Below are 23,548 nucleotides of genomic sequence, written 5' to 3' on the forward strand. Positions count from 1 at the left end.
CCTGAATATTGAAGTGGAAGAGATCTGAGCCATGAAAACAGATTACTAATGTCAACTGTCCTGCTGTACAGGTCAAACCCAGGATGCTGAGAAACAGATAGGAGCCCTGAAAGCACAGTATGAAAAAGATAGAAGGATATTAAAAACTAGAAAGGCACCGTATCTTCAAGCTTCAAAACTCTTGCAAAAGCTGGAGATATTCAATGCGGTGGTCAAAACTTTAAATTAAGATGGAAAACTGAAGGAAAAGAGACAGTTCAGGCTTAAGACTTGAACATAACTTTTAGAGCTCTTAAGAGAAGCGATCCCATCTCTCCTGCATAACTTCTGGAAAAGTACTCTAAAAGTATAATAAATTGGATCTCCTGTACAGGTTTGTATTGTGTTTTGTATTTGATTGTATTTTGTTTTAAGGCAAAACTGATTTTCAGAAGGATTCGGATTATTCTCTTTGTTTCCTCAAAAACTTCTGCTCCTGTGTCATCTCACACTACATTATCATCAATATAGTGCAGGTATTCAGGATCTTCCCCCTGTTCAGTGCAGTCTGGATCAGTCCATGGCAAATGGTAGAGCTGTGTTTCCACCCCTGGAACAGTCAATTCCAGGTGGATTGGATGGCCCTACAAGGTAAAGCAAACTCTCTCTTTCACTCCGATATCAAAGAGATTGAGAAAAAACACATTAGTGATATCACTCGTATCGTACTGCTTGGCTTTCTGTGATTCAAGTTCGTATGGAAGTTCTACCATGTCTGGCACTGCAGCACTCAGTGGTGGCATGATTTCATTCAGGCCATGATAGTCCACTGTTAGTCTCCACTCTCCCTCAGCCATTCACACTGGCCATATGGGACTATTAAAGGGTGAGCGAGTCACCTGTTGTGATTTAACCCAGTCAGCAGCTAAATACCACACAGCCATTCGCTCACCCACCCCCCTCCCTCTCTGGGATGGGGAAGAGAAACAGGAAAGTGAAGCCTATGGGTTGAGATAAAGACAGTTTATTAAGACAGGAAAATAATAATAATAATAGTACTAATAATAATAATGTGTACAAAACAAGTGATGCACAATGCAATTGCTCACCACCCGCTGACAGATGCCCAGCCTATCCCTGAGGAGTTGCCCCCCCACCCCAGCTAGCCACCCCTATATATTGTTTAGCATGACGTCAGATGGTATGGAATACTCCTTTGGCCAGTTTGGTTCAGCTGTCCTGGGTCTGTCCCCTCCCAGCTCCTGCTGCACCCCTAGCTTGCCCGCTGGCAGGACAGAGCAAGAAGCTGAAAAGTCCTTGGCTTAGTGTAAGCGCTGCTCTGTAACAATTAAAACATCGGCATGTTATCAGCACTCTTCTCATCCTAATCCAAAACATAGCACCCTACCAGCTACTAGGAGGAAAATTAACTCTATCTTAGCTGTAACCAGAACATCACCCCTTGGCTCTCCACTTCAACCAGCTCATGGATGGGAATCAGGGAATCTCAGTTAGTGAGATGTTGCCACCAGTGCACCACTGGGGTAGCCATCAGTACCTGCTGTTCTTTGATCCTCATCAACTCCACAAAGGAATGGTCCTGAGAGGGACCAGGTCAAGGCAGACAGCTATTTAATGTCCTCCATCTCCAAGGAAGATATGCCAAAAACCCACTGGAACCCTTTTGGATCTTTGAAGTACCCTCCCTCATCCTATTCCAAGGATGCATGGAGCCTCCAGGCCAGTCCCAATGGGGTCCTTTTGCCACTCCTTCCCAGTTAGACTCACTTCAGCCTCCAATACAGTTACCAGCTGGGAACCCCCGTCACTCCAGAAATACAAATAGGATCTGCCCCTTTATAGCTTGGTGCCATTATGATACACTTTGCACTGGTGTCCATTAGAGCCTTATACTCTTGTGGATCTGATGTGTCAGGCCATCAAATCCACACAGTCCAATAAAGCTGGTTGTCCCTCCACCTAGCTGGAGGCAGGGCCCTTCTAGTTCTGGTCATGGTATTCATGGAAATTGGAGCAGCAATTTTCCTGGAAGAACCCCCGTTTTGTGATTGTTTTTCCTTGCAACACACGTACCCGTGCCTCTAGGGTCGAGGCAGATTTCCCATACCCTTTTCTCATTTCCTTGACATGGTCACATAGGGAAAAATCACAGGGTGGCATAGGGTGTGTATCCACCATATCCCCTTTCTTGAGCAGACGGATGCTTACTCCTAATAGTTGAGATATTGGTTCATGCAGGTGTGGAGGAAGGAATACTCTTTTTAAGTTGGTGGACCTTTTGGGAAAGTTTCTCCACAGCCAAGACTCAGGCCTATAATGAAGAAGAAACATTTGCCACGACCAAGCTGCATCTAAGGGGATCTATTTTCCGCTAGGGTTATTTGCACAAGAGAAGTCTTAGAAAAAGAGACAGAAAAGAATGAACACGGTTAAGGAGTTGACTAAAGCTTGTTGGACTTCTGGGAGATGGGGCAATTCTCTAATTCCCTGAAGCTCATGGAGGAGCCAGGTAGTTGAGAAGTATCTGAATGAAAAAAAAAGCAAGGGGAGGGAGAAATCTGGAGAGCAATTGGAACGGCACATATCCAGGTAGTCTACTGAAAAGATGCCCTTAGCCTTGGTCATTTATTCAGGGGAGCCAACAGCACCTGAAAGATGAGGCAGATTAAAAATGTAGCAGGGTTGAGCAGAGGTTGTGGAAGTACAGGGGAAAAATCAATATTTCTCCACCTGCAATTAGTGCGCTTCCTGGAAATTGACGTTCTTCCATGGTGGGTAAACATCGCTGTATTATTAAAGGCACTCAATTAGTTCAGCTGATGAAAATGTTCATATGTTTTTAAAATGTTGAGAAGGTTATTCATGGTTCCAGGCAGACCTTGGTTGTCTGACCAGAGACATGCAGTGCCTGTTTCCAAAGCAACACTGTACATGAAGTGTTTGCCCAGGACTGGTCGCTGTCACGGAGGATCTGTGGGAGACCAGATCCTGCTGGAGCTGCAGGTGGAAGCTGGTCTGGGGTGCCAGGGTATGGGCACTGGCAGGAGGTGTCTGTGATCCTGTAGCTGAAGGCATTTGTGTCCTCCATAGAACCCCAGTTCTGGGAAACACTGACCTTTAACAAGAAAGAAACAAATGAACAAACAAAACCCCAATAGACACAGAATCCCCTCAATGACTACTGTATTAAACCAAGAGAACCCCTCCCCCCTCCCAAGAATTGTAGAATATGCAAAGTGTGTGGACACATTTTCTTAGATTTAGATCTTTCAGTTCCTTGTTTCTTTTTTACTGATATTAATTGATATCAATTGGCATCTTTCAGGCCTAGAGCTTGAAAGAAAAAGATGGATAGGAGTCTTGCACAGAGCCTGGTACCCCCAGGCATCCAGAATTCACTCAGAGCTGACTTTTTTTGAACACAGCAAGAATTTAATGGTAGCCATATATCAGCTTGAGCTGGGTGCTTCCAAGGAGGGACCTTGCTCAAAGCTTTCCCTGGCTTCTCCTACCTGTACAAGCTTAATTTCCTCTGCTAGAGTCCAATCAGTTCTTAACACGTACATGTTATGTTCCTTCAGACTGGTGGTTCTCTGTTGCAGGGCAGGATGGCTGATGTTATCTCCCAGGGCAGGCTCCCCTCTGGCACCTCCATGGTCAGCACATCCCCCGTCCCTCATCGGTGCCACCCAGAGCCCCACACAATGCCGCTCACTGTTGCTCAGTCACCACTACATGCCACGTTCAGGCAAGGCAGAGCTCATGCTATGGCCTGAGGCTTCACTACGTTTCCTCTACTAATGTCAGACAATAGATAGCCCAGCTCCTTCCATATCAGTGGCTTCTTTCCCTTTCAATGAGCTCCTCTTAGGTCCTGGCAGGTTCCAGGAGATCCCCTTCAGCCCTCCCTGCCCCAGGCTGGACAAGCCCGGCTCTCCCAGCCTCTCCTCAGAGGTGAAGTGCTCTGGGCCCCAACCATCCTGGCAGCCCCTCCCAAACCCACTCCAGCTTGCCGACATCTTCCCTGGCTTTGGGATTTAAAATCTGGATGCAGTATTCTGGATAATGCCCTGCCTCCATCTCCTGGCCAGGGTCCTGCTCACACAGCCCAGGACGCTGCTGGCCTCCCTTGCAGCCAGGGCACTTGTCTGCCTCCTGCCCAGTCCCCTGCACACCAAGACCTTTCCCATGGGGCTGCTCCCCACCAGGCAGCCCCCAGCCTGTGTCTTTGCCGAGGTTAGTCCCCTGCAGGGGCAGAAACTGGCATTTATCCTGTGGGATTTCATGAAATTTCTGTCCATCCCTGTTCTCCTTGGTCCCTCTCCTGAAGCACAGAGGACTGAAGACCTGTGGAGTGAGAAGTGAAAACTAAGGTAAAGAAGGCACTGAGTGCCTCCAGACCCATCAGGGTCTGCTCTTATGTAGTCACCCCCCCCTTTCAACAGCAGCCCTGCTTTTGTCTTGTCCATGCTTGGGCTCTAATGCAGTCACTGAAGCTTGGATTTTTACTCTTGACTTTTACTGCAGTTACAAGCTCTAGGTGAGCACTGCCTTTCCCCCAATCATACCTGCATAACAAAGGAATCGTCCATTAATTCCTTGTTTATCCCCTTCCTTTCTGTCACCTCTTGGCAGAGGCTTCATGGCCCATGTCTGGGTTCTGTCCGTGCACCAGCCCAGCCCTGTTGCCCTGTACATGGCCCCATGGCCCCATTGTTCAGACACAGCACAGGGAAGGGTGTGTTCAGGGTGGGCAATGGTCCCCCAGCATGATCCCCACTGCAGCCCTTGCTGCCCTCTCCCTATGGCTCTCCCCTTCCCCCTGTGCCTGGAGCCTGCCTTGCCCTGACAATGTCCCACAGGGGGCTTCACAGACATCCCTGCTCTGGGGTCTGAAGGGGTATCATCCAGGGAAGAGGTTGTACAGGGCTTGCCATTGCCCTGACACTGGCAGGGAGCTGAAGGTGAGGATGTGGGTGGCCTGGCAGCAAACCTCAGCCACAAACCAGAATGAGCAACTAGTGCTAGGAATAGCCATCGCCAGAGGATGGGGATGACGAATGTCTTGGGCCACCTTCCCATGCTAATCATTCCACCAATGGCCCAGACTGGCCACCTGCCTCCTGCACTTGCATGTTACTCCTGTCCACGAGTCCTGGCTCTGCACCACAAATCCCCTGCTGTGAGTCCTCACCCAGCACGGCCACACAACTCAGACAACACCTGAGTTTTCCTCTGGCAGGACAGGACCTGCCACTCCTGTCCCCTCCCTGTGCTCCCTGCAGTGCCCAGAGCTGGTGGTGATGCTCTGCAGAGTGAGGGGCCTAGTTTAAAACCATTTCCTCTTGTCCTGTCAATTATGGCCTGAGGAAAATGTTGTTCTCCATCTTTTTTATAAGCCCCCTTTAAGCACTGAAAAGCTTCAGTGAGGTCACCCCAGAGCCTTCTATTCTCCAGGCTGAACAGCCCCAGCTCTCTCAGCCTTTCTTCACAGGAGATGTGTTCCAGCCCTCTGATCAGCTATGTGGCCCTCCTCTGGACCTGCTCTAACAGATCAACATCCTTCTTGTGCTAGAGACCCCACACTCCAAATGAGGCCTCACAAGGGCAGACCAGAGGGGCACAATCACCTCCCTTGACCTGCTGGCCACTCCTCTGTTGATGCAGCCCAGGGTGCATTTTGCCTCCTGGGCTGCAAGTGCACACTGCTGGCTCATGTCAAACTTTTTGTCCACCAGAACCTACAAGTCCTTCTCAGTAGGGCTGCTCTCAATGAGTTCTTCTCCCAGTCTGTACTCCTGTCTGGGATTGCCCCAGCCCGGTACACTTAGACTTGTTGAACATCATTAGCTTCACATGGGTGCATTTCTCAAGCTGTCCAGGTCCCTTTGGACAGCATCCCTTCCGTCTGCTCTATCAACTGCACCACTCAGCTTGGTATCATCTGCAAACTTGTTGAGGGTGCACGTAATCCCACTGTCTATGTCAATGATAAAAATATTAAACAGTACTGGTCCCAAGACAGGCCCCCGAGGGAAACCACTCATCACTGACCTCCACCTGGACATGGAGCCATTGAGAGCAATTTCATAGAGCAATGTCCTCCCCCTCAAGATAAAACAATTTCTTCAACCTCTTCCTGACCTCAGATTTGGAAGAAGAACCCAACGTCCAGGCACCAGCAGTGAGGAAATCCCCTTTTATTAATGAGATGTGACAGAGCTGTACCATAACACTAGACTCATACGCAAGCATCTCAACATACGACAGAATGGGTTCAGGCCTCTGCAGAAGTGGAGTGAATGCAGGTATTTCTGGACAAACAAGATCATCACAGACAAAAAGCTCAAAGACCAGGAGTTTCCTGAGACCAATTGGAACTCCCTTGTGAAGAGACATGGGAGTCACTGTCCATTGGGGTGTTCAAGGAAACGTTGGACTTGGTGCTTAGGGACAAGGTTTAGTGTGTGTCATTGGTAGTAGGGCAATGGTTGGACCAGATGATCTTGGAGGTCTTTTCCAACCTTAATGCTTCTATGGGCAGCTTATTGCCGCTGAAGGACTACTGCCTGAGTAAGCTTTGTCAGTGCATCTTTGAGCTCCTGGTTCCTCATGCTATAGATGAGGGGGTTCACTGCTGGAGGCACCACTGAGTACAGAACTGTCACCACCAGGTCAAGGGATGGGGAGGAGATGGAAGGGGGTTTCAGGTAGACAAACATGGCAGTGCAGGAAAAGATGGAGATAACAACCAAGTGAGGAAGGCATGTGGAAAAGGCTTTGTGCCGGCCCGGCTCAGAGGGCATCCTCAGCACTGATCTGATGATCTCCACGTAGGAGAAAAGAATGAAAACAAAACACCCTGAGGCTAAAGACAAACTAATCACAACAAGCCCAGCTTCTCTGAGGTAAGCATCTGAGCAGGAGAGCTTGAGGATCTGGGGAACTTCACAGAAGAACTGGTCCAGGGCATTGCCTTGGCAGAGGGGGAGGGAAAAGGTATTGGAAGTGTGCAGGACAGCATTGAGAAAGCCACTGCCCCAGGCAGCTGCTGCCATGTTGACACAAGTCCTGCTGGTCATTATTGTCCTGTAGTGCAGGGGTTTGCAGATGGCAACATAGCGGTCATAGGCCATGATCGTGAGAAGACAATACTCTCCTCCAATCAAGAAGAAAAAGAAAAGGACCTGGGCGGCACATCCAGAGTAGGAGATGGCTGTGGTGTCCCAGAGGGAGTTGGCCATGGCTTTGGGGACAGTGGTGGTAATAGTGCCCAGGTCGAGGAGGGCGAGGTTGAGGAGGAAGAAGTACATGGGGGTGTGGAGGCAGTGGTCGCAGGCTATGGCTGTGAGGATGAGGCCGTTGCCCAGGAGGGCAGCCAGGTAGATGCCCAGGAAGAGCCCGAAGTGCAGGAGCTGCAGCTCGCGTGTGTCTGCGAATGGCAGGAGGAGGAACTCGTTGGGGAAGCTGCTGTTGGACATTTGTTGCCTCAGGGCATGGTTGCCTGTCCAAGGAGGGAAATACAGTCAGGACAGGGTCTCTGAACAAAATCCACTCTGTTTCTCACAGACTCCTTGAACACTCACTTTCATTCTCCCCAGATCGGATGGCGTACTTCCTGCTCCCAGGCTGGCACTCTGACCTGTGCTAGGTGAGTGCACTCTAAGAAAAACAATTCTCTGCTTGGGGGATCCTCACAGGATGCTGAGTGCCAACATCTGATCCTCAGTTTACCCCCACCCTGTTGCCCCAGAGAGCTGACATACCCAATGGCCCCAGCGTAAGAGAAAGAGCAACACAGAGAGGTGGAGGGAAAAGGACAAGCACTATGACCGAGAGAGGGGAGGGACAGATGAGCAAGCAGAAAGGGGTCACCCTGCCCAGCCATGCCTGCTGCCTGCCAGGCAGCACCATGGCAGAGCAGCGGCTCTCAGCCCTTTGCCGGGCAGTGGGACAGGGCACATAACTGGAGAGGCAGACCTTCCTTCCTCTGGGGCTCTGGCTATCCAGGAGGCAGCTCCTGCCCAGGACCCCCCAGCCCAGAGGGCAGAGGCTCTGCTGGGTGGGAGAGGAGAGCTGAGGGGGGTTGCTCAGGGACACCACCTGCACTGCAAGGGATGGCAGGAGGTGCCTGTCTATCCTCTGCAGCAGGGTTTCCCTTTGCAGTTCCCTTTCTTCCTGACCATTTCTGCTGTCTGCAGGAGTCTTTTCCAGGAGCTGCTTCTCTGTCCCCACGTCTGTGCCCTGCCAGTGCTCACACACCCCATCCCATCTGGTGTGCTCAGCTCTGCCCTGCACCCTCTCAGTGTGTGCAGGTGCTGAAGAGCAGGTTACACAAGCCCTGATGAAACTGGGAAGGTGATGCTGCTGCTGCCTTCTGAAGGCTTGCGGTGCTGAAGGCAATTTCTGAGGTTCTTCTTAAAATTTGGGGTGACAGAAACTCAAAATCTTCTCTAGTCTGTACAGCTCTGTTTCCATTCCTATCCTGATGAACCAAAGAAAGCTGAAAGCAGAGCTTCAGGAAAGCCCAGACCGCAGCAAGCAGCTTTAGCCTCGACCTTCCTTCTGAAGAGTCCCATCTGACAAGGTCTGGGGGGGGTTGTGGAGCTGTGAGCAGCCTGCCCCAGGCACCAGTCTCTGGGCACCAGCAGGACCCTGCTCTGCCCTGACTGGGGGGCTCCTTCCACTGACAGTTTCTTGCTGCATTGCCCTAGGCAGCTCCCGGGGCAGGCTGAGTGCTGAGCCTGGCAGGCGGCAAAGGCCCTGCCCCGGCACACAGCCCCTGGGGCACAGCAGAGACCCTGCTCTGCACCACAGCCCTGGGCACCCCTGCCCGCACCCCAGCTGAACAGCCTGTACCCAGCCCCTCCAGGAGGAACCATTGTGTCCTCTCCCTCTGACAGCTGTGGCACATAATCCCTGCTCTGGACCTTGTTCTCCTCTTATCCAAAGAAGCTCTGTGAGTCCTCCTGAAAGATGCATAGGCTGTGGGATTTGCCAGCAAATCTGGAGATGGCACCAGGAACAACAGCTGTGCTGCCCTGCAGCCAGACACTTACCCTGTTCAGGGCTGGAAGATTTCTCCCGCAGTGAGCTCTCAGCAGCCCCCTTCCACACTGCTTTAACATCTCCCTCCCTTCTCTCAGCTGCCCTTGTCCCCTGCAGGCAGTGCCCCCAGCCCTGCTGCGCTGTGCAGAGGAGCTGCTCCTGGGCAGAGCTGTCTCTCTGCAGCGCTGCCCGCTTGCCAGGAGCTCCCCTTGGGCCAGGAGCCCGGCCCAGCTCAGCAGCACAGGAGCTCTTGACAAGTCCTTCGGCCTCCAGGGAACCGACTTTGAATCAGACTGATGCGATCACTGTTCTTCCTTCTGTCAGCTAGAGACAGACGCCTATTTCCAGTGCTATCTTTTCTCCTATATCACAGTAGGAGTTCCTTATGGGAATCATCTTTTCCTGTCCTTTTATCAGTTAGGACCCCCACAAATTGACACAGTGTATTCCATTTCTTTCAAGCACTTGTTAATATTCAGGAGAAGGAATTTTTTCACAGCAAATGAAATCCCTCTGTCTACACAGACTACACAACCAATTGTTGGCCAGAAGGCTCATAGAATTATAGAAGTTATGGGGTTAGAAGGGACCTTAGGTCTAATTCCAGTCACTGTGAAAGGGGCAGAGTCACCTCCCGCTAGACCAGTTCGCTCAAGGTCCCATCCAACCTTACCTTGGACACTACCAGGGATGAGGCAACCACCACTTCTCTGGGCAACCTGTTCCAGGCCTCACCACCCGCTGCATGAAGAATTTTTTCCTTAGATCTGATCTAAATCTACTCTCTTCTAGCTTAAAGCACTGCCCCTTGTCCTATCACTACACTCCCTGATACAGTCTCTCCACATCTTTCTCCTATATCTCTCCCCCTCTTCTGTTAAGAATGGGGAGGGAGAGAGCTTCTGGGTGGTGCTTGGCTACCTCCTGGGGATAAAGCCCAACACAGCCAGGGACACAAACCTGACCGACAAGTGATAAAGGAGGCAGTGAGGGAGCCAGACCTGGTCAGTCACACTGCCTGGTGAGAGAATGAGAGAGAGACAAAATGTTTCTTCCAGCAAGGTTATCTGACCAGGAACCTTGTCGGCTGGGAGACCAAGGGAAAGGGGGAATACTGGTAATAGGGGATGTCCTATGAGGAGAGGTTGAGGACACTTTGGGTTGTCTTGTCTGGAGAAAAGAAGGCTGAGGGGCGACCTCATTGCTCTCAGCAACTTCCTCAGGAGGGCAAGTGGAAAGGGAGGTGATGATCTTTTCTCCCTGGTAACTGATCACAGAACATGTGGGAATGGAACATAGCTGCGTCAGGGGATATTCAGAGTGGACAGCAGGATATATTTTCTGTACTGTGAGGGTGGTCAAACACTGGAACAGGCTTCCTTGAGACCCCGGTTTTGTTCCAGGCCTGTCAATGTTCAAGAAGCATTTGGACATTGCCCTCATTAATATGCTGTAACTTTTGTTTAGCCCTCAAGAGGTCAGGCAGTTGGACTAGACAATCGTTGAAGGTCCCTTCTAACTCTTCTGCTCTGTTCTGTTCTGCTCCTCTCTTCTCTTCTCTTCTCTTCTCTTCTCTTCTCTCTCTTCTCTTCTCTTCTCTTCTCTCTTCTCTTCTCTTCTCTTCTCTTCTCTTCTCTTCTCTTCTCTTCTCTTCTCTTCTCTTCTCTCTTTCTCTTTCTTCTCTTCTCTTCTCTCTCTTCTCTTCTCTTCTCTTCTCTTCTTTCTCTTCTCTTCTCTTCTCTTCTCTTCTCTTCTCTTCTCTTCTCTTCTCTTCTCTTCTCTTCTCTTCTCTTCTCTTCTCTTCTCTTCTCTTCTCTTCTCTTCCTACACACATGGGCAGTTCCCATTTATGTACTGGAAGGCTACAATAATTTCTCATGGAGTCTTGTCTTCTTGATACCTAGCAATCCCAATTCTCTCAGCCACTCTTCACAGGAGGGGTATTTGGTGTGCATGCATGCTTTTGGTAGTGGGGTGGTGGGCCCTGGTTGTTGTTTCAGGCCTGTCAGTGTTCAAGAAGCATTTGGACATTGTCCTCATTAATATGCTGTAACTTTTCTTTAGTCCTGAAGAGATCAGGTAGCTGGAATAGATGATCTTTGAACATCTCTTCCAACTGAGCTATTCTGTTCTAGTCTAGCCTTGTCTAGTCTAGTCACTACACATGTGGGTAGGCCCCATTTACGTATTGGAAGGCCACAATAATGTCTCCTGGAGTCTTCTTTTCTTCAGGCTAATCCCAACTGTCTCAGCCGCTCTTCACAGGACATGTATTTGGTGTGCATGGCATGCTTTTGGTAGTCAGGTGGTAGGCTGCAGGGGGTGCTGGATGGTGAGGAACATCAATTTGAACACTTTGGGTTAGCTCTCCTGGCTGTGTCCCATCACAATGTCCTGCACACCTCCAACATACATGGCGTTGGGGGCAGTATGAGAAACATAAACATTTCATGCTGTGCAGACACACTCCATGACTGTTTATAAACCCTCTCAAAGCCAGTTTCCCCTGCACTAAAACACTTCTGCCCTGGAGAACCCCTGTGCAACAGCTGTCTTGAAGAGAGTTTGTTCTGTTTTCATCTTTCCTTTAACATGTGACCAAGTCTTGGAAGACAGAAGATGCTCCAAAAGACTTTGTCTGGAAGGCAAAGTTGAGGCTGAGCTGAGAAATAAGTAAAAAATATTCATTTATTGAGTTATTTAAACAACACTGAAAAAAATGCATTTTTCTTTTATAGATGGTGTGGGGAATGTTAGGAAATATGGCATTTGCCTTTGCAAGTAATGCTTCTTGCAGCTAGGAGGGACATTCTGGTACTCACCAGGGCTGATCCAAGATGACCAAGAGTGGCCGTGCAAGGACATCAGCTAGCTCCCTCTGCTGTCTTGGGTAAATCCCATCAGGTCCAATAGACCTGTGTATCCCATTTGGTCAAGTATGCCCTGACCTGACCCACTCCCACCAAGTGTACATCTTCCTTGCCCCTGACTTTTCCCCCATTCTCTTTGACTTGGCTTTCCTGAAGGCCATTCTTGCCAGTACTGACTGAGGTGAAGAAGGAAGTCAGCACTTCAGCCTTTTCCCTGTCCTGTGCCAACAGATCCTGATCCTCATTCAGCAGTGAGTCCATATTCCCGAACCTTCCTTTTGCCACCTATGTACTTCTAGAAGCCCTTCTTACTGCCTTAGACATCCTTGGCCAAATTCCATTACAGTCGGGCTTTAGCTCTCTGATATTCCTCCTTACATGCTCAGACAAGGCCTCTGTAATCCTCCCAGGTTATCTGTTCTTGTTTCGACCATCTCTATGCTTCTTTTCTGTGTTGGAGTTTGGCCAGAATCTTCCGGTTCATCCATACAGGTCTCTTGCCATTTTTGCCTGACTTTGTCTTTCTTGGGATGGACTGCTCTTCATGTTGGAGGAGGTGACCCTGGAATATTAACAAGCTTTCTGAGACTGCTCTTCTCTCCAGGACCTTATCCCACAGTGTTCTTCCAAGCAGATTGTTGAATAGGCCAAAGACTGCTCTCCTGAAGACCAGAGTTGTGAGCTTGCTTTTTCTGAGCCACGCGGTCCTCCCACAGGATCAACTCCACCATCTCCTGGTCACTGCAGGGAACATTGTTGACTCTTCCTGAACTTACCATGAAGCACAACCCCCAGATCCCTTTCTGCAGGGTTATGCTCCATCCACATGTCCTCCAGTCTATACGTACATCCAGAAATACACTGTTTCAGGTGCAGAATCTGGCATTAGTTCTTGTTAATTTTTATATGGTAGGCAACTGACCAGTGTTCAAATCTATCAAGATGCCTCTGTAAGGCCCCTATACCGTCAAAAGAATTGATGGAGCTTCCTAATTTAGTAGATGTAGGGCACTCCACTCATGTGCCTATGCTCTCAAACACTTATTTTTTTCTCTCCTCCATTCTTTACTTATCCCTTGATGTATCTGTCAAGGAACAGACCAACCATTTTCAGAGTGTGCCTCTCAGCAGTACCTTGAGACTCTTGGAGAGCTGCATAACCTCCACCAATGGCCCTCAGGGGCTGCAGAGATAGACTGAAAGCAAACCTATTTCTTCCCAGGGTGATTTCTTCCCTGGCCTGGCAGATGAGGGCAGAAGAATTTTCTTCCCACTGTCCATCCCAGTTCTGTTTCTCACTGTCATTGCAGAGAGCATTAAGTTTTAGGCATGGTCTGAGGTGTAACATTTCAAAGATGTACCAACGTCCTCAGCCAGGAGTTGGACCAGGACAAGCTGGAGCCTGTGATTTCTGTCATCCATGGAGTCACTGCCAAGGCATGGTGGGACAGGACATGCAGTTATGGGACACTTCAGTGGATGGATACAGACTTCAGGACAGACAGGCTGGAATGATCCAGAGTTGGATTTCCTCACTGAAGCTGCTTGGATATATGGGGCTCCTCTATGTGACATGTGAAACGTTCCGTGAGCCCTTGTGGGTGCCAATCAGAGAGGGGGTCACTAAGGGTGCAATCATAATGGGAAAAAAAAGACCCTGCAGCCAGGGTGAGGAAGTAGACATAGTCATTGTTAAGCACCCCAAAGAAGTCTCTGGATGTATGAGTCTGGGTCTCCCTGAGGGCTTTTTAATGTCCCTGCCATTTTCCAGAAGGTGAACAGAGCTGAGTGCAAACAGTCCAGGTAGTTTCTAGAGCGTCTTGGGACAGCATCCTGGTCCAGCTGCCAGATGGGCCAACAGAGGTAATACAAAACTGGATCTGATACCTGCATGCCAGAAAGAGCTGGCCAGGGATGTGAAGAACCGTGTCAGCCCTGACTGTCATGACCCTGAAATTGTGGGGTCCCAGATCCCAAGGAGTGTGAGGAAGGAAATAAAAGACTTTGAGTGGGGATCCCAGGTGAGCAGCACACAAGTGCAGAACAGTGGTTGGACACCTCACGAGTTCTGTGCAGGGCTGAGGAGGCAACGAGGCCCTGGGGCTGGTGTCCTCTCGTGGTCCTAAGTGGAAGAGATGGCAGCCCTAGATAGCTGAGAAGACAAGGACCTCAGTTCTGTTGGTGGAGATCTCAGCCACACCAGAGCCCTCAGCTATTCCCACCACAAGCTGTCCAATGCTTTTGCATGTCTGTGCTTGTTTCTCTGCAGGTAACTCCTATGTCACTTCAGAATAAGTGATAATACACCTTTTAGAAAGTACAGTCCCTAAATTACCTCTTCTCCATTAATTTTCTCCCAGTTTTGGGGAGGAGAGAGAGATGTTATAGGGGAGGTTTATAGGATTTAGCCCACTGCCACCGGACAGCTCCCAGGTTAGTGACAAGGTGCAAAGGAAGGAAACATTTTTAGGCAGTATACACTGACAAAATGCAAATACCTATATAACCAATCTCTAAAGTCCTAATGACTGCTAACTTGGACAACCTCTGTCACTTCAAATGTCAAATGGAATTTGCATTTGAACAACTCACTGCTCTTCTCAATCTCCTGTAATTACCATAATTAACTCAGAATGATATTCATCAATTGAGTCCTTGTGATCTCTTGCCTCAGCTTGGGAAAACGTGATTCCTGCCAGTCACCGTCTGGGTGTCCTGCCTAAAACTGAAAGAGGACAAGGTGATTTTTTGATGCAACTTCTCCTGACAGGAGAAATGGCACTGCTGGAAGTAAGTGTAGCTCCCCAGGTGTGGGAAGAAACATAAGGGATTGCTTCAGTGAGTTTCAAAGCCGATTCCCCTGGAGGCCCAGGGACTTGTCAAGAGCTCCCTGTGCTGCTGAGCTGGGCTGGGCTCCTGGGCCCAAGGGGAGCTCCTGGCAAGCGGGCAGCGCTGCAGAGAGACAGCTCTGCCCACGAGCAGCTCCTCTGCACAGCGCAGCAGGGCTGGGGGCACTGCCTGCAGGGGACAAGGGCGGCTGCGAGAAGGGAGGGAGATGTTAAAGGCAGTGTGGAGGGGGGCTGCTGAGAGCTCGGTGTTGGAGAAATCTTCCCAGCCCTGAACAGGGTAAGTGTCTGTGTAAGGGTAAGGCAGATGCAGTATCCTACAGGTTCTTTTACAGCTGCCACTTCCCATGGCTTGTAGGACATGTCACAGTGTCTGTCCTGGCTTCTCTAGTGTAGAGGATGGGGATGATTCCTGGGTCAATGATTATCTGCCTGATTAACTGTCAGAGGGACAGGACATGAGGGTTTCTTCTCACAGGGCCAGCTGCAGGCTGTGCAGCCGGGGTGCAGGCAGGGGTGCCCAGGGCTGTGGTGCAGAGCAGGGTCCCTGCTGTGCCTCAGGGACTCTGTGCAGGGGCAGGGCCTCTGTTGCATGCCAGGATCAGCACTCAGCCTGCCCAGGGAGCTGCCCAGGGCATTGCAGGGAGAAGCTGTGGGTGGAAGGAGCCCCCTAAGCAGGGCAGGGCAGGTCTTGCTGGTGCCCAGAGGCTTCTGCCTAGGGCAGGCTGCTCACAGGTCCATGGCACCCCCAGACCATGTCAGAGGGGACTCTTCAAAAGGAAGGTCAAGGCTTTCCTGAAGTTGTGCTTTCACCTTTCTTTGGTTTATCAGGATTGGAATGGAAACAGAGCTGTACAGACTAGAGAAGATTTTATGTCACCCCGAATTTTATGAGGAACCTCAGAAAGTGCCTTCTGCACCCACAAGCCTTTAGAAGGCAGCAGCATCACCTTCCCAGTTTTGTCATGGCATATGTGACCTGCTCTTAAGCACTTGCACACACTGAGAGGGTGCAGGACAAATCTGAGCACATAGCAGATGGGATGGGTTCTGGGAGCACTGGCAGGGCACAGACGTGGGGACAGAGAAGCAGCTCCTGGCAGGGGTGGCTGCATGCAGCAGAGATCAGCATGGAGGGAGGGAACTGCAAAGGGAAAGCCTGCTGCAGAGGATAGACTGGCACCCTGCCTGTCTCCTAGCCTCTGCCCTCTGGGCTGGGGGTTCCTGGGCAGGAGCTGCCTCCTGGGTAGCCAGAGCCCCAGAAGAAGGCAGATCTTCCTTTCCTGTTATGTGCCTTGTCCTACTGCCCAGCAAAGGGCTGACAGCCGCTGCTCTGCCATGGTGCTGCCTGGCAGGCAGCAGGCACGGCTAGGCAGGGTGACCCCTTTCTGCTTGCTCATCTGTCCCTCCCCTCTCTCGGTCATCCTGCTTGTCCTTTTCCCTCCACCTGTTTCAGTCTTTCTCTTATGCTGGGGCTCTTGGGTATGTCAGCTCCTTGGAGTGATGGGGAGGAATTCAGCTGAGGATCAGGCACTGGTGCTCAGCATCCTGCAGAGGAGGTGTCTGCAGGGGAACAAGCTGCCAAAGGGCCTTTCTAACCTGTGGAGCTCCCGGCAGGGCAGTCAGCAGTTTCAGCTGCAGAGTCAGGCACTAACCTTGTGGCTTCTACCCCAGCCATGTGGCCATGGGGCTGTGGTGTCCCAGCACTCCTGGGTGCAGATACTGACAAGCTCTTCAGTGTTCAGAGGGGTTTTACCTGAGAGATCCTGAAAATCGGACCTGGCCCCTGCATCCCCCTCTGCTCCCAGATACCACAGAATTAGAGCATGACCTACTCCTCGGGAGTCTATGGGCAGAGGTCCTGCCCCTCATGGCGTACTCAGACAGCAGAAAGCAGAGCTCCCAGCAGAGAACTGCAGCAAGGTCCTGCTAAATAGGACAGAGGATAGGCGTGTTGTGGGGGAGAGTCTATGAGAAACAGCTTTGGTTTTGCGCAGAGAAATCCGTTCTAACTCTTCACCGTCTTTTTCTCTTGGGACAGTTGTCAGGGCCCAGAGAGAAAATGTCCAACAGCAGCTTCCCCACAGAATTCCTCCTCCAGTCATTCGCAGACACACGTGAGCTGCAGCTCCTGCACTTCGGGCTCTTCCTGGGCATCTACCTGGCTGCCCTCCTGGACAACGGCCTCATCCTCACCGTTGTAGCCTGCGACCACCGCCTCCACACCCCCATGTACTTTTTCCTCCTCAACCTCGCCCTCCTCGACCTGGGCTCCATCTCCACCATTCTCCCTAAGTCCATGGTCAACTCTCTCTGGGACACCAGGACCATCTCCTACTTGGGATGTGCTGCACAAGTCTTTCTGCTAGTTTTTTTACTTGGAGGCGAGTATTTGCTTCTCATTGTCATGGCCTATGACCGCTACGTTGCCATCTGCAAACCCCTGCACTACGGGACCCTCATAGGTGGTAGAACTTGTGTCAAAATGGCAGCATCTGCCTGGGGCAGTGGCTTTCTCAATGCTGTGCTGCACAGTGCCAATACCTTTTCCCTCCCCCTCTGCCAAGGCAATGCCCTGGACCAGTTCTTCTGTGAAATTCCCCAGATCCTCAAGCTCTCCTGCTCTGATGCCTATCTCAGGGAATTTGGCCTCGTTGGGTTTTCAGCGTGTTTACTCTTTGCATGTTTTGTTTTCCTTGTGCTGTCCTATGTGCAGATCTTCAGGGCTGTGCTGAGGATGCCCTCGGAGCAGGGCCACCACAAAGCTTTTTCCATCTGCCTCCCTCACCTGGCCGTTGTCTCCCTGTTTATCAGCACTATCATGTTTGCCTACTTGAAGCCCCCTTCCACCTCTTCCCCATCCCTGAACGTGGTGGTGACAGTTTTGTACTCGGTGGTGCCTCCAGCTGTGAACCCCCTCATCTACAGCATGAGGAACCAGGACATCAAAGGGGCACTGAAGGAACTGATCCTACTGGTGGTAATTAAGAAAGAATAAGCTGTCTGTCTTTCTTCACAAGAAATCTCCAATTGATCACAGACAAATGTTTTGCTTTGGAGTATTCTGTCATTGGTAACCATGGTTGTACACAAGTGCTTGCATTCATTCTACTTCTGCAGGGACACGAACACAGTCAGACTCACTCAGAGTCCTTCTGTAACTGTGCCTATTGTCACATGACAGGTGGCCTTCTGTGTTTCTTCTATTCATTTAAAAAGGATTTTTTTTTTTTTCAGTGCAGGGCCCTGGCGTCAATGCAGAGCATTTTCCCTATGCCTCCAGCACCTCATTTTTTCCTCCCTGAAGGTCCTCTCCATCTGCTTCCCATCATCAGATTGGGTGCTGGCAGTTCTGTACTCGGTGATGTCTCTGACATTGAACTCCCTCATCTGCAGTATGAGGAACTACGAGTTCCAGAAGGCACTGAGAAATTGACCACAAGGAACCTTGTACCATCAACAAGAACTTGCTTCCTCTTCTATGCACAGATCTCAGAGTTTGTCTTTTCCTGTAGATAATCGTACTAACGTGTTATTCTTTAGGTTTACAACACTTCTCTTGAGGCTTCATCCAGTCATCTCTGAATCTGTCACAAATGCTTTGAATGCTGTACAAGACCTGACCTCCCTACCAGCATATCTGGAAAAAAACAGGATCCTGAATGCACTGCCAATGTCTCCTGGGGCAGTGAAGAAATGAGGCAAGGGAGGCAGGAGACCATTGTCTGAGTCAGGATGTCATAATCAAACTAAAGCATAGAAAGGAAAAACAAAGGCAGTGGAGGTAGGGACAAACAAATTGGAAAGTTTATAGCGATATGGCCCAGGAGTTTAGGGATGGGATCAGGAAAGCCAAGGCACAGCTGGAGAGAAACTTGGCTAGGGATGCAAAGAATAACAAGAAGGGTTTCTGCAGATACATAAGGCAACAAAGAAATTGTATACTCCGTAAAAAGGGTCACAGGGGACCTGACTAAAACTGACATGGAAAAGGCTGAGGTGCTCAACACCATTTTGGACTTTCTCACCAGCCCATTCCACACCTCCCAAGTCACAAAATGTCAAGGCAGGGATGGGGGAGATGAAGTCCACTCACTGCAGAGAGAGAACAGGTTTGAAACTACCTGAGGAACCTGAGGGTGCAAACTCCATGAGACCCAATCAGGTGCATGCCAGGGTTCTGAGGGAACGGGCAGATGAAGTTCCTAAGCCGCTATCCATCATATTGGAAAAGTTGTTGGGGTCAGGTGTTGTCCCAGAAAGTCTGAAAATATAACACCTATCTTTTAAATGGCTAAAAATGACAACCCAGGGACCTACAGACTGGTCAGCCTCACCTCTGTGCCTGGGAAGATGTTGGAGCAGAACCTCCTGGAAAGCATGCTAAGGTTCATGGAAGACAGGGAGGGGATCTGAGATAGCCAAAAGTGCAGTTGATACAGAAAAGGGAAGGGACGCCATGCAGAGGAACCTAGACAGCCTTGAGGAGTGGGCTCATGTGAACCTCCTGCAGTTCAACAAGGCCAAGCACAAGGTCCTGCTCCTGGGTCAGGACATTCCCCAGCATCAATGCAGATTGGGTGATGACTGGTTTGAGAGCAGACCTGCAGAGAAGCACTTGGGGATATTAGTAGATGGAAACCTGGATATGAGCTGGCAATGTTCACTTGCAGCCCAGAAAGCCAATCGTATCCTGGACTGCATCATAATACCATAGGTGGCAGGTCTAGGGAAGTGATTCTCCTCCTCTTCTCCATGTGTGTGAGACCCCACCTGCATCCTGCTTTAGGGCCCTAGTGTAAGAAAACCCCACACAACCTAGCCTTGAACACCTCCTGGAATGGGGCATCCACAGCTTCTCTACACAACATGTTCCAGTGTCCCAGCATCCTCAGAGTAAATTTCTTCCTTATACCTAATCTAACCATACTCTCTTTTAGGTTAAAGACATTACTCCTTGTCCTGTTACTACACTCCCTGACAAAGAGTCTCTTCCCAGCTTTTCTGTAGTCCCCCTTTAGGTACTGAAAGGCTGCTAGAAGGTCTCCCCAGAGCCTTCCCTTCTGCAAGCTGAACAACCACAGCTCTCTCAGCCTGTCTTCATAGGAGAGGTCCTTGAGCCCTGTGATCATCTTTGTGGCCCTCCTCTGGACTCATTCTAATATTTCCACTTCCTTCTTTTGCTGGGGGCCCCAGAGCTGAACAAAGCACTCTGGGTGGGGTCTCATGAGAGCAGAGTAGAGGGGGAGGATCTCCTCCCCTGCCCTGCTGGCCATGCTTCTTTTGATGTAGCCCAGGATACGGTTGGCTTTCTGGGCTGCAAGCACACACTGCCGGCTCATGGTGAGATTTGCATCCACCAGCACCCCCACCTTCTTCTCCTCAGGGCTGCTTTCAATCCATTCTCTGCCCAGCCTGTATTTGTCCTTGGAATTGCCCCACACCACATGCGGGACCTTGAACTTTGCCTGGTTGAACTCCATGAGGTTTGCACAGGCCCATGTCTCAAGCCTGTCAAGGTACTTCTGGATGGCTTCCCTTCTCCCCCCATCGTGTCAACTGCACCGCACAGCTTGGTGTCATCGGCAAACCTGACGAGGGCGCATTCGATCCCACTGTCCATGTAACCAACAAAGATGGTAAACAGTGCTGGTCCCAATACTTACCCCTGAGGAATACCACTCCTTACTGATCTCCAGTTTGTTGTTGATACAGTGACTGCAACCCTTTGAGTATGATCATCCAGCCAATTCCTTACCCGGTGAGTGGTCCACCCATCAAATCCATGTCTCTCCAATTTAGAGATGAGAATATCATGGGGGCCATTGTCAAATGCATTGTACAAGTTCAGGTAGATGATGTCAGTTGCTCTTCCCCTATCTACCAATGCTGTAACCTTATCGTAGAAGACCACCAGATTTGTCAGGCATGATATGCCCTTAGTGAAGACATGTTGGCTGTCACCAATCACCTCCTCATTTTCTCTGTGTATGATCTTTCCTGGAGTGCTGCAAAGGATGGCTATAAGCTCTTCAGAAGGGACAGGCAACAACAGAGGGGCAGTGGTGTGGCTCTTCATATTAGAGAGTGTTTCAATGTTGTAGAGCTCAGGGCTGGGCTCAGAGACTTTCTTCTCCGAGACTGCAGAGTCACAGGTTCCCTGAGAATACCTGGCTTTAGTTCTTTCCCTGTGGCTGAGCCCACAGTGAGAGGTCGCTCACTTTCAGAGGGGCTGCGGTCATTGCCCAAGCCAGGCTCTGCTATCCCTGGAAGTACCCTGGGCTCTGCAGGTAGCTCCAGATTCCTCTCCTGAAGGACATCATCTACGGGTCACATGTGGGAACAGCCCTGGCTATGTAATGCAGTGACCATTCGCTGTCTTTGCTGTCAGCAGACACCTATGGGTGAGTCTTAAATCTAGCCCTTGGTCTCTGACAGGTCACAGTGCAACAATGAGCCATTCCCTTCTGAACCAAAACAGGGACAGACCCTTGTATAGACCAGTTCTTTGGGCCTATTCTTGGCACTGGCTTGGGTAGGAAATTCCAGCCTTCAGGCAGTGCACACAAGTTGTCCTGTTTATTACAAAGGTGTTGCGAGAGTCGTCACTGACTTACAGTTACTTGTACATGTATAAAGCATTTATATGAGACGGAGCAGTTTCACTCATTCATTGCAGTGGGAGGAATCCAAAGATTTATGTGGGAATGCAAGAAGCAAAAGCAGTCAAAATGACAATGAGGAAAAAACAATTTTATTAATACTGATAAAAACAAACAAAGAAGCAAAAAATGTATTGGAATGGGATGCACAATTTTCACTTCTGGAGAGTGAAAAAGACTTTACGAGTACTGAAAAACATCCCCCAAAGCAGTTTACTAACAGCATCCTTGAGCTCCTTGTTCCTCATGCTGTAGATGAGGGGGTTGAGTGTTGGAGGCACCACTGAGTAGAGAACTGCCAGCAAAAGGTCAAGGGATGAGGAGGACATGGAGAGGGGCTTCAGATAGGCAAACATGATATTGCTGATGAACAGGGAGACAACGGCCAGGTGAGGGAGGCATGTGGAAAAGGCTTTGTTTTGTCCCTGCTGTGAGGGCATCCTCAGCACTGCCCTGAAGATCTGCACATAGGACAGCAACAGAAAAGCAAAACATACAGTACCTGAACAAAAGCAGAAGACCAGGAATGCAACTTCTCTGAGGTAGGCATTTGAGCAGGAGAGCTTGAGGATCTGGGGAATTTCACAGAAGAACTGGTCCAGGGCATTGCCTTGGCAGAGGGGGAGGGAAAAGGTATTGGCAGTGTGCAGCACAGCATAGAGAAAAGTACTGCCCCAGACAGCTGCTGCCATGTTGACACAAGTTCTGCTGGTCATTATTGTCCCATAGTGCAGGGGTTTGCAGATGGCAACATAGCGGTCATAAGCCATGATGGTGAGAAGGTAAAACTCTGCTGTGACAAACGTGACAAACATAAAGACCTGAGTAACACAGCCAATGAAGGAAATGGCTGTGGTGTCCCACAGGGAATTGGCCATGGCTTTGGGGACAGTGGTGGAGATGGAACCCAGGTCGAGAAGGGCGAGGTTGAGGAGGAAGAAGTACATGGGGGTGTGGAGGCAGTGGTCGCAGGCTACGGCAGTAAGGATGAGGCCGTTGCCCAGGAGGGCAGCCAGGTAGATGCCCAGGAAGAGCCCGAAGTGCAGGAGCTGTAGTTCACGTGTATCTGTGAATGGCAGGAGGAGGAACTCTGTGGGGAAGGTGCTGTTGCACATTTGCAGCCTCTTCACATATTTGACTCTCCATGGAGGAAAAGACAGATATATGTTAGAGAGATTTCTCTGAGAAAAACCCACTCCTTGTCTCAGAGGAATCACAGGAAATCACCGTTCCCTGAGTTGAATGAGTCAGCTCATTCTCCAGCTCACTCAACTGAATGACAGCATGCCTGACTTAAAATGGACCTTGGGAATCTTGTTCCCATGAAGACACCCTTGAAGGGATATGGGGATGAAAGCAGTCTCTGTCAGAACAGAAGATTACACCCACCTGCATACCAGACAGAGTAGGAGAACCACACACAGGTGGAGAAATGAGAAAGAATACCACAGTGCTCCAACCCACTGACACAGAGAAAGGCAGATGGGCACACAGTGGAGCCTTGAACTTACCAAGCTTGCATGCCACCTAGTGACACTGCAAGGCAGGTATTCTTAGCCTCGTTGTGTATCACCTTGCAGGACGCAGGCTCCTCTCCTCTTCTGGAGGTCCAGCTGAGGAGGAGGTGGCTCATGCCCTAAAGCCCCTGAGGGCAGAAGCTGTGCTGGGTGGCAGAGGAGAGCAGGGGGTTGCTGCAGAGAAGGTGCCTGCACTGCAGACCTGGCAGGGAGTGCCTGAATCCCCCCTCCCTTGGCGTTTCAGGCAGAAGCTCCCTCTCCCTCCCTGCCCACGTCTCTGCTGCCTGGAGTTGTCCCTGCTGGCAGCTGCTTCCCTGTCCCCACATCTCCTCCCTGCCATTGCTCACAGACCCCATCCCACCTGCTGTGTGCTCAGCTCTGCCCTGCAGACACCTCCTGTCCCAGGGCACTTTTCAGGGACAACTCCTCAAGTTCAGAGTCTAAGGAGCAGCTCTAACCTAACAGAAGGTAACAAGAACTGGGGACTCAGTGTCTTTATCATAATGGAAAAATAAATTCCCTTCGTCATCTGCCACCCAGCAAAGCAAGAGGAGAAATCTCAAAGCACAGAATGCTTCTCTTCAAGAATCCCTTGCTCTGGCATT

The 23,548-nt window shown here is 50.2% G+C and overlaps 4 protein-coding genes and 1 long non-coding RNA gene across 5 annotated transcripts in view; 1 reads left to right on the forward strand and 4 right to left on the reverse strand.

Annotated features, from left to right (window-relative positions):
• Positions 1–23,548, reverse strand: part of LOC308184368 — a 342,195-nt gene that overhangs the window by 55,036 nt on the left and 263,611 nt on the right. The gene's annotated exons all lie outside the window — the stretch shown is intronic.
• LOC308184351 (olfactory receptor 14C36-like) overlaps positions 1–23,548 on the reverse strand; it is a 154,542-nt gene that overhangs the window by 10,315 nt on the left and 120,679 nt on the right. The gene's annotated exons all lie outside the window — the stretch shown is intronic.
• On the reverse strand, positions 5,340–7,735 carry LOC308184356 (olfactory receptor 14C36-like). Its single transcript, XM_080571410.1, has one exon. The coding sequence runs from the start codon at positions 7,479–7,481 to the stop codon at positions 6,546–6,548; it is 936 nt and encodes a 311-aa protein (XP_080427536.1). The 5' UTR covers positions 7,482–7,735; the 3' UTR covers positions 5,340–6,545.
• On the forward strand, positions 15,818–21,314 carry LOC308184354 (olfactory receptor 14A16-like). The gene has a single exon (XM_080571408.1). It carries the CDS (start codon positions 16,827–16,829, stop codon positions 17,760–17,762), a length of 936 nt encoding a protein of 311 aa, XP_080427534.1. The 5' UTR covers positions 15,818–16,826; the 3' UTR covers positions 17,763–21,314.
• Positions 21,317–23,548, reverse strand: part of LOC308184345 (olfactory receptor 14A16-like) — a 216,742-nt gene continuing 214,510 nt past the window's right edge. The window contains exon 2 of the mRNA XM_080571401.1: positions 21,317–22,815. Coding sequence (XP_080427527.1) covers positions 21,582–22,541 — 960 coding nt within the window. The 5' untranslated portion in view covers positions 22,542–22,815 and the 3' untranslated portion in view covers positions 21,317–21,581. The remainder of the gene's footprint in view (positions 22,816–23,548) is intronic.

The sequence above is a fragment of the Anser brachyrhynchus genome (genome assembly GCF_964034855.1).
Source record: "Anser brachyrhynchus genome assembly, chromosome: 31".
In the NCBI taxonomy this organism is placed as follows: Eukaryota; Metazoa; Chordata; class Aves; order Anseriformes; family Anatidae; genus Anser; species Anser brachyrhynchus.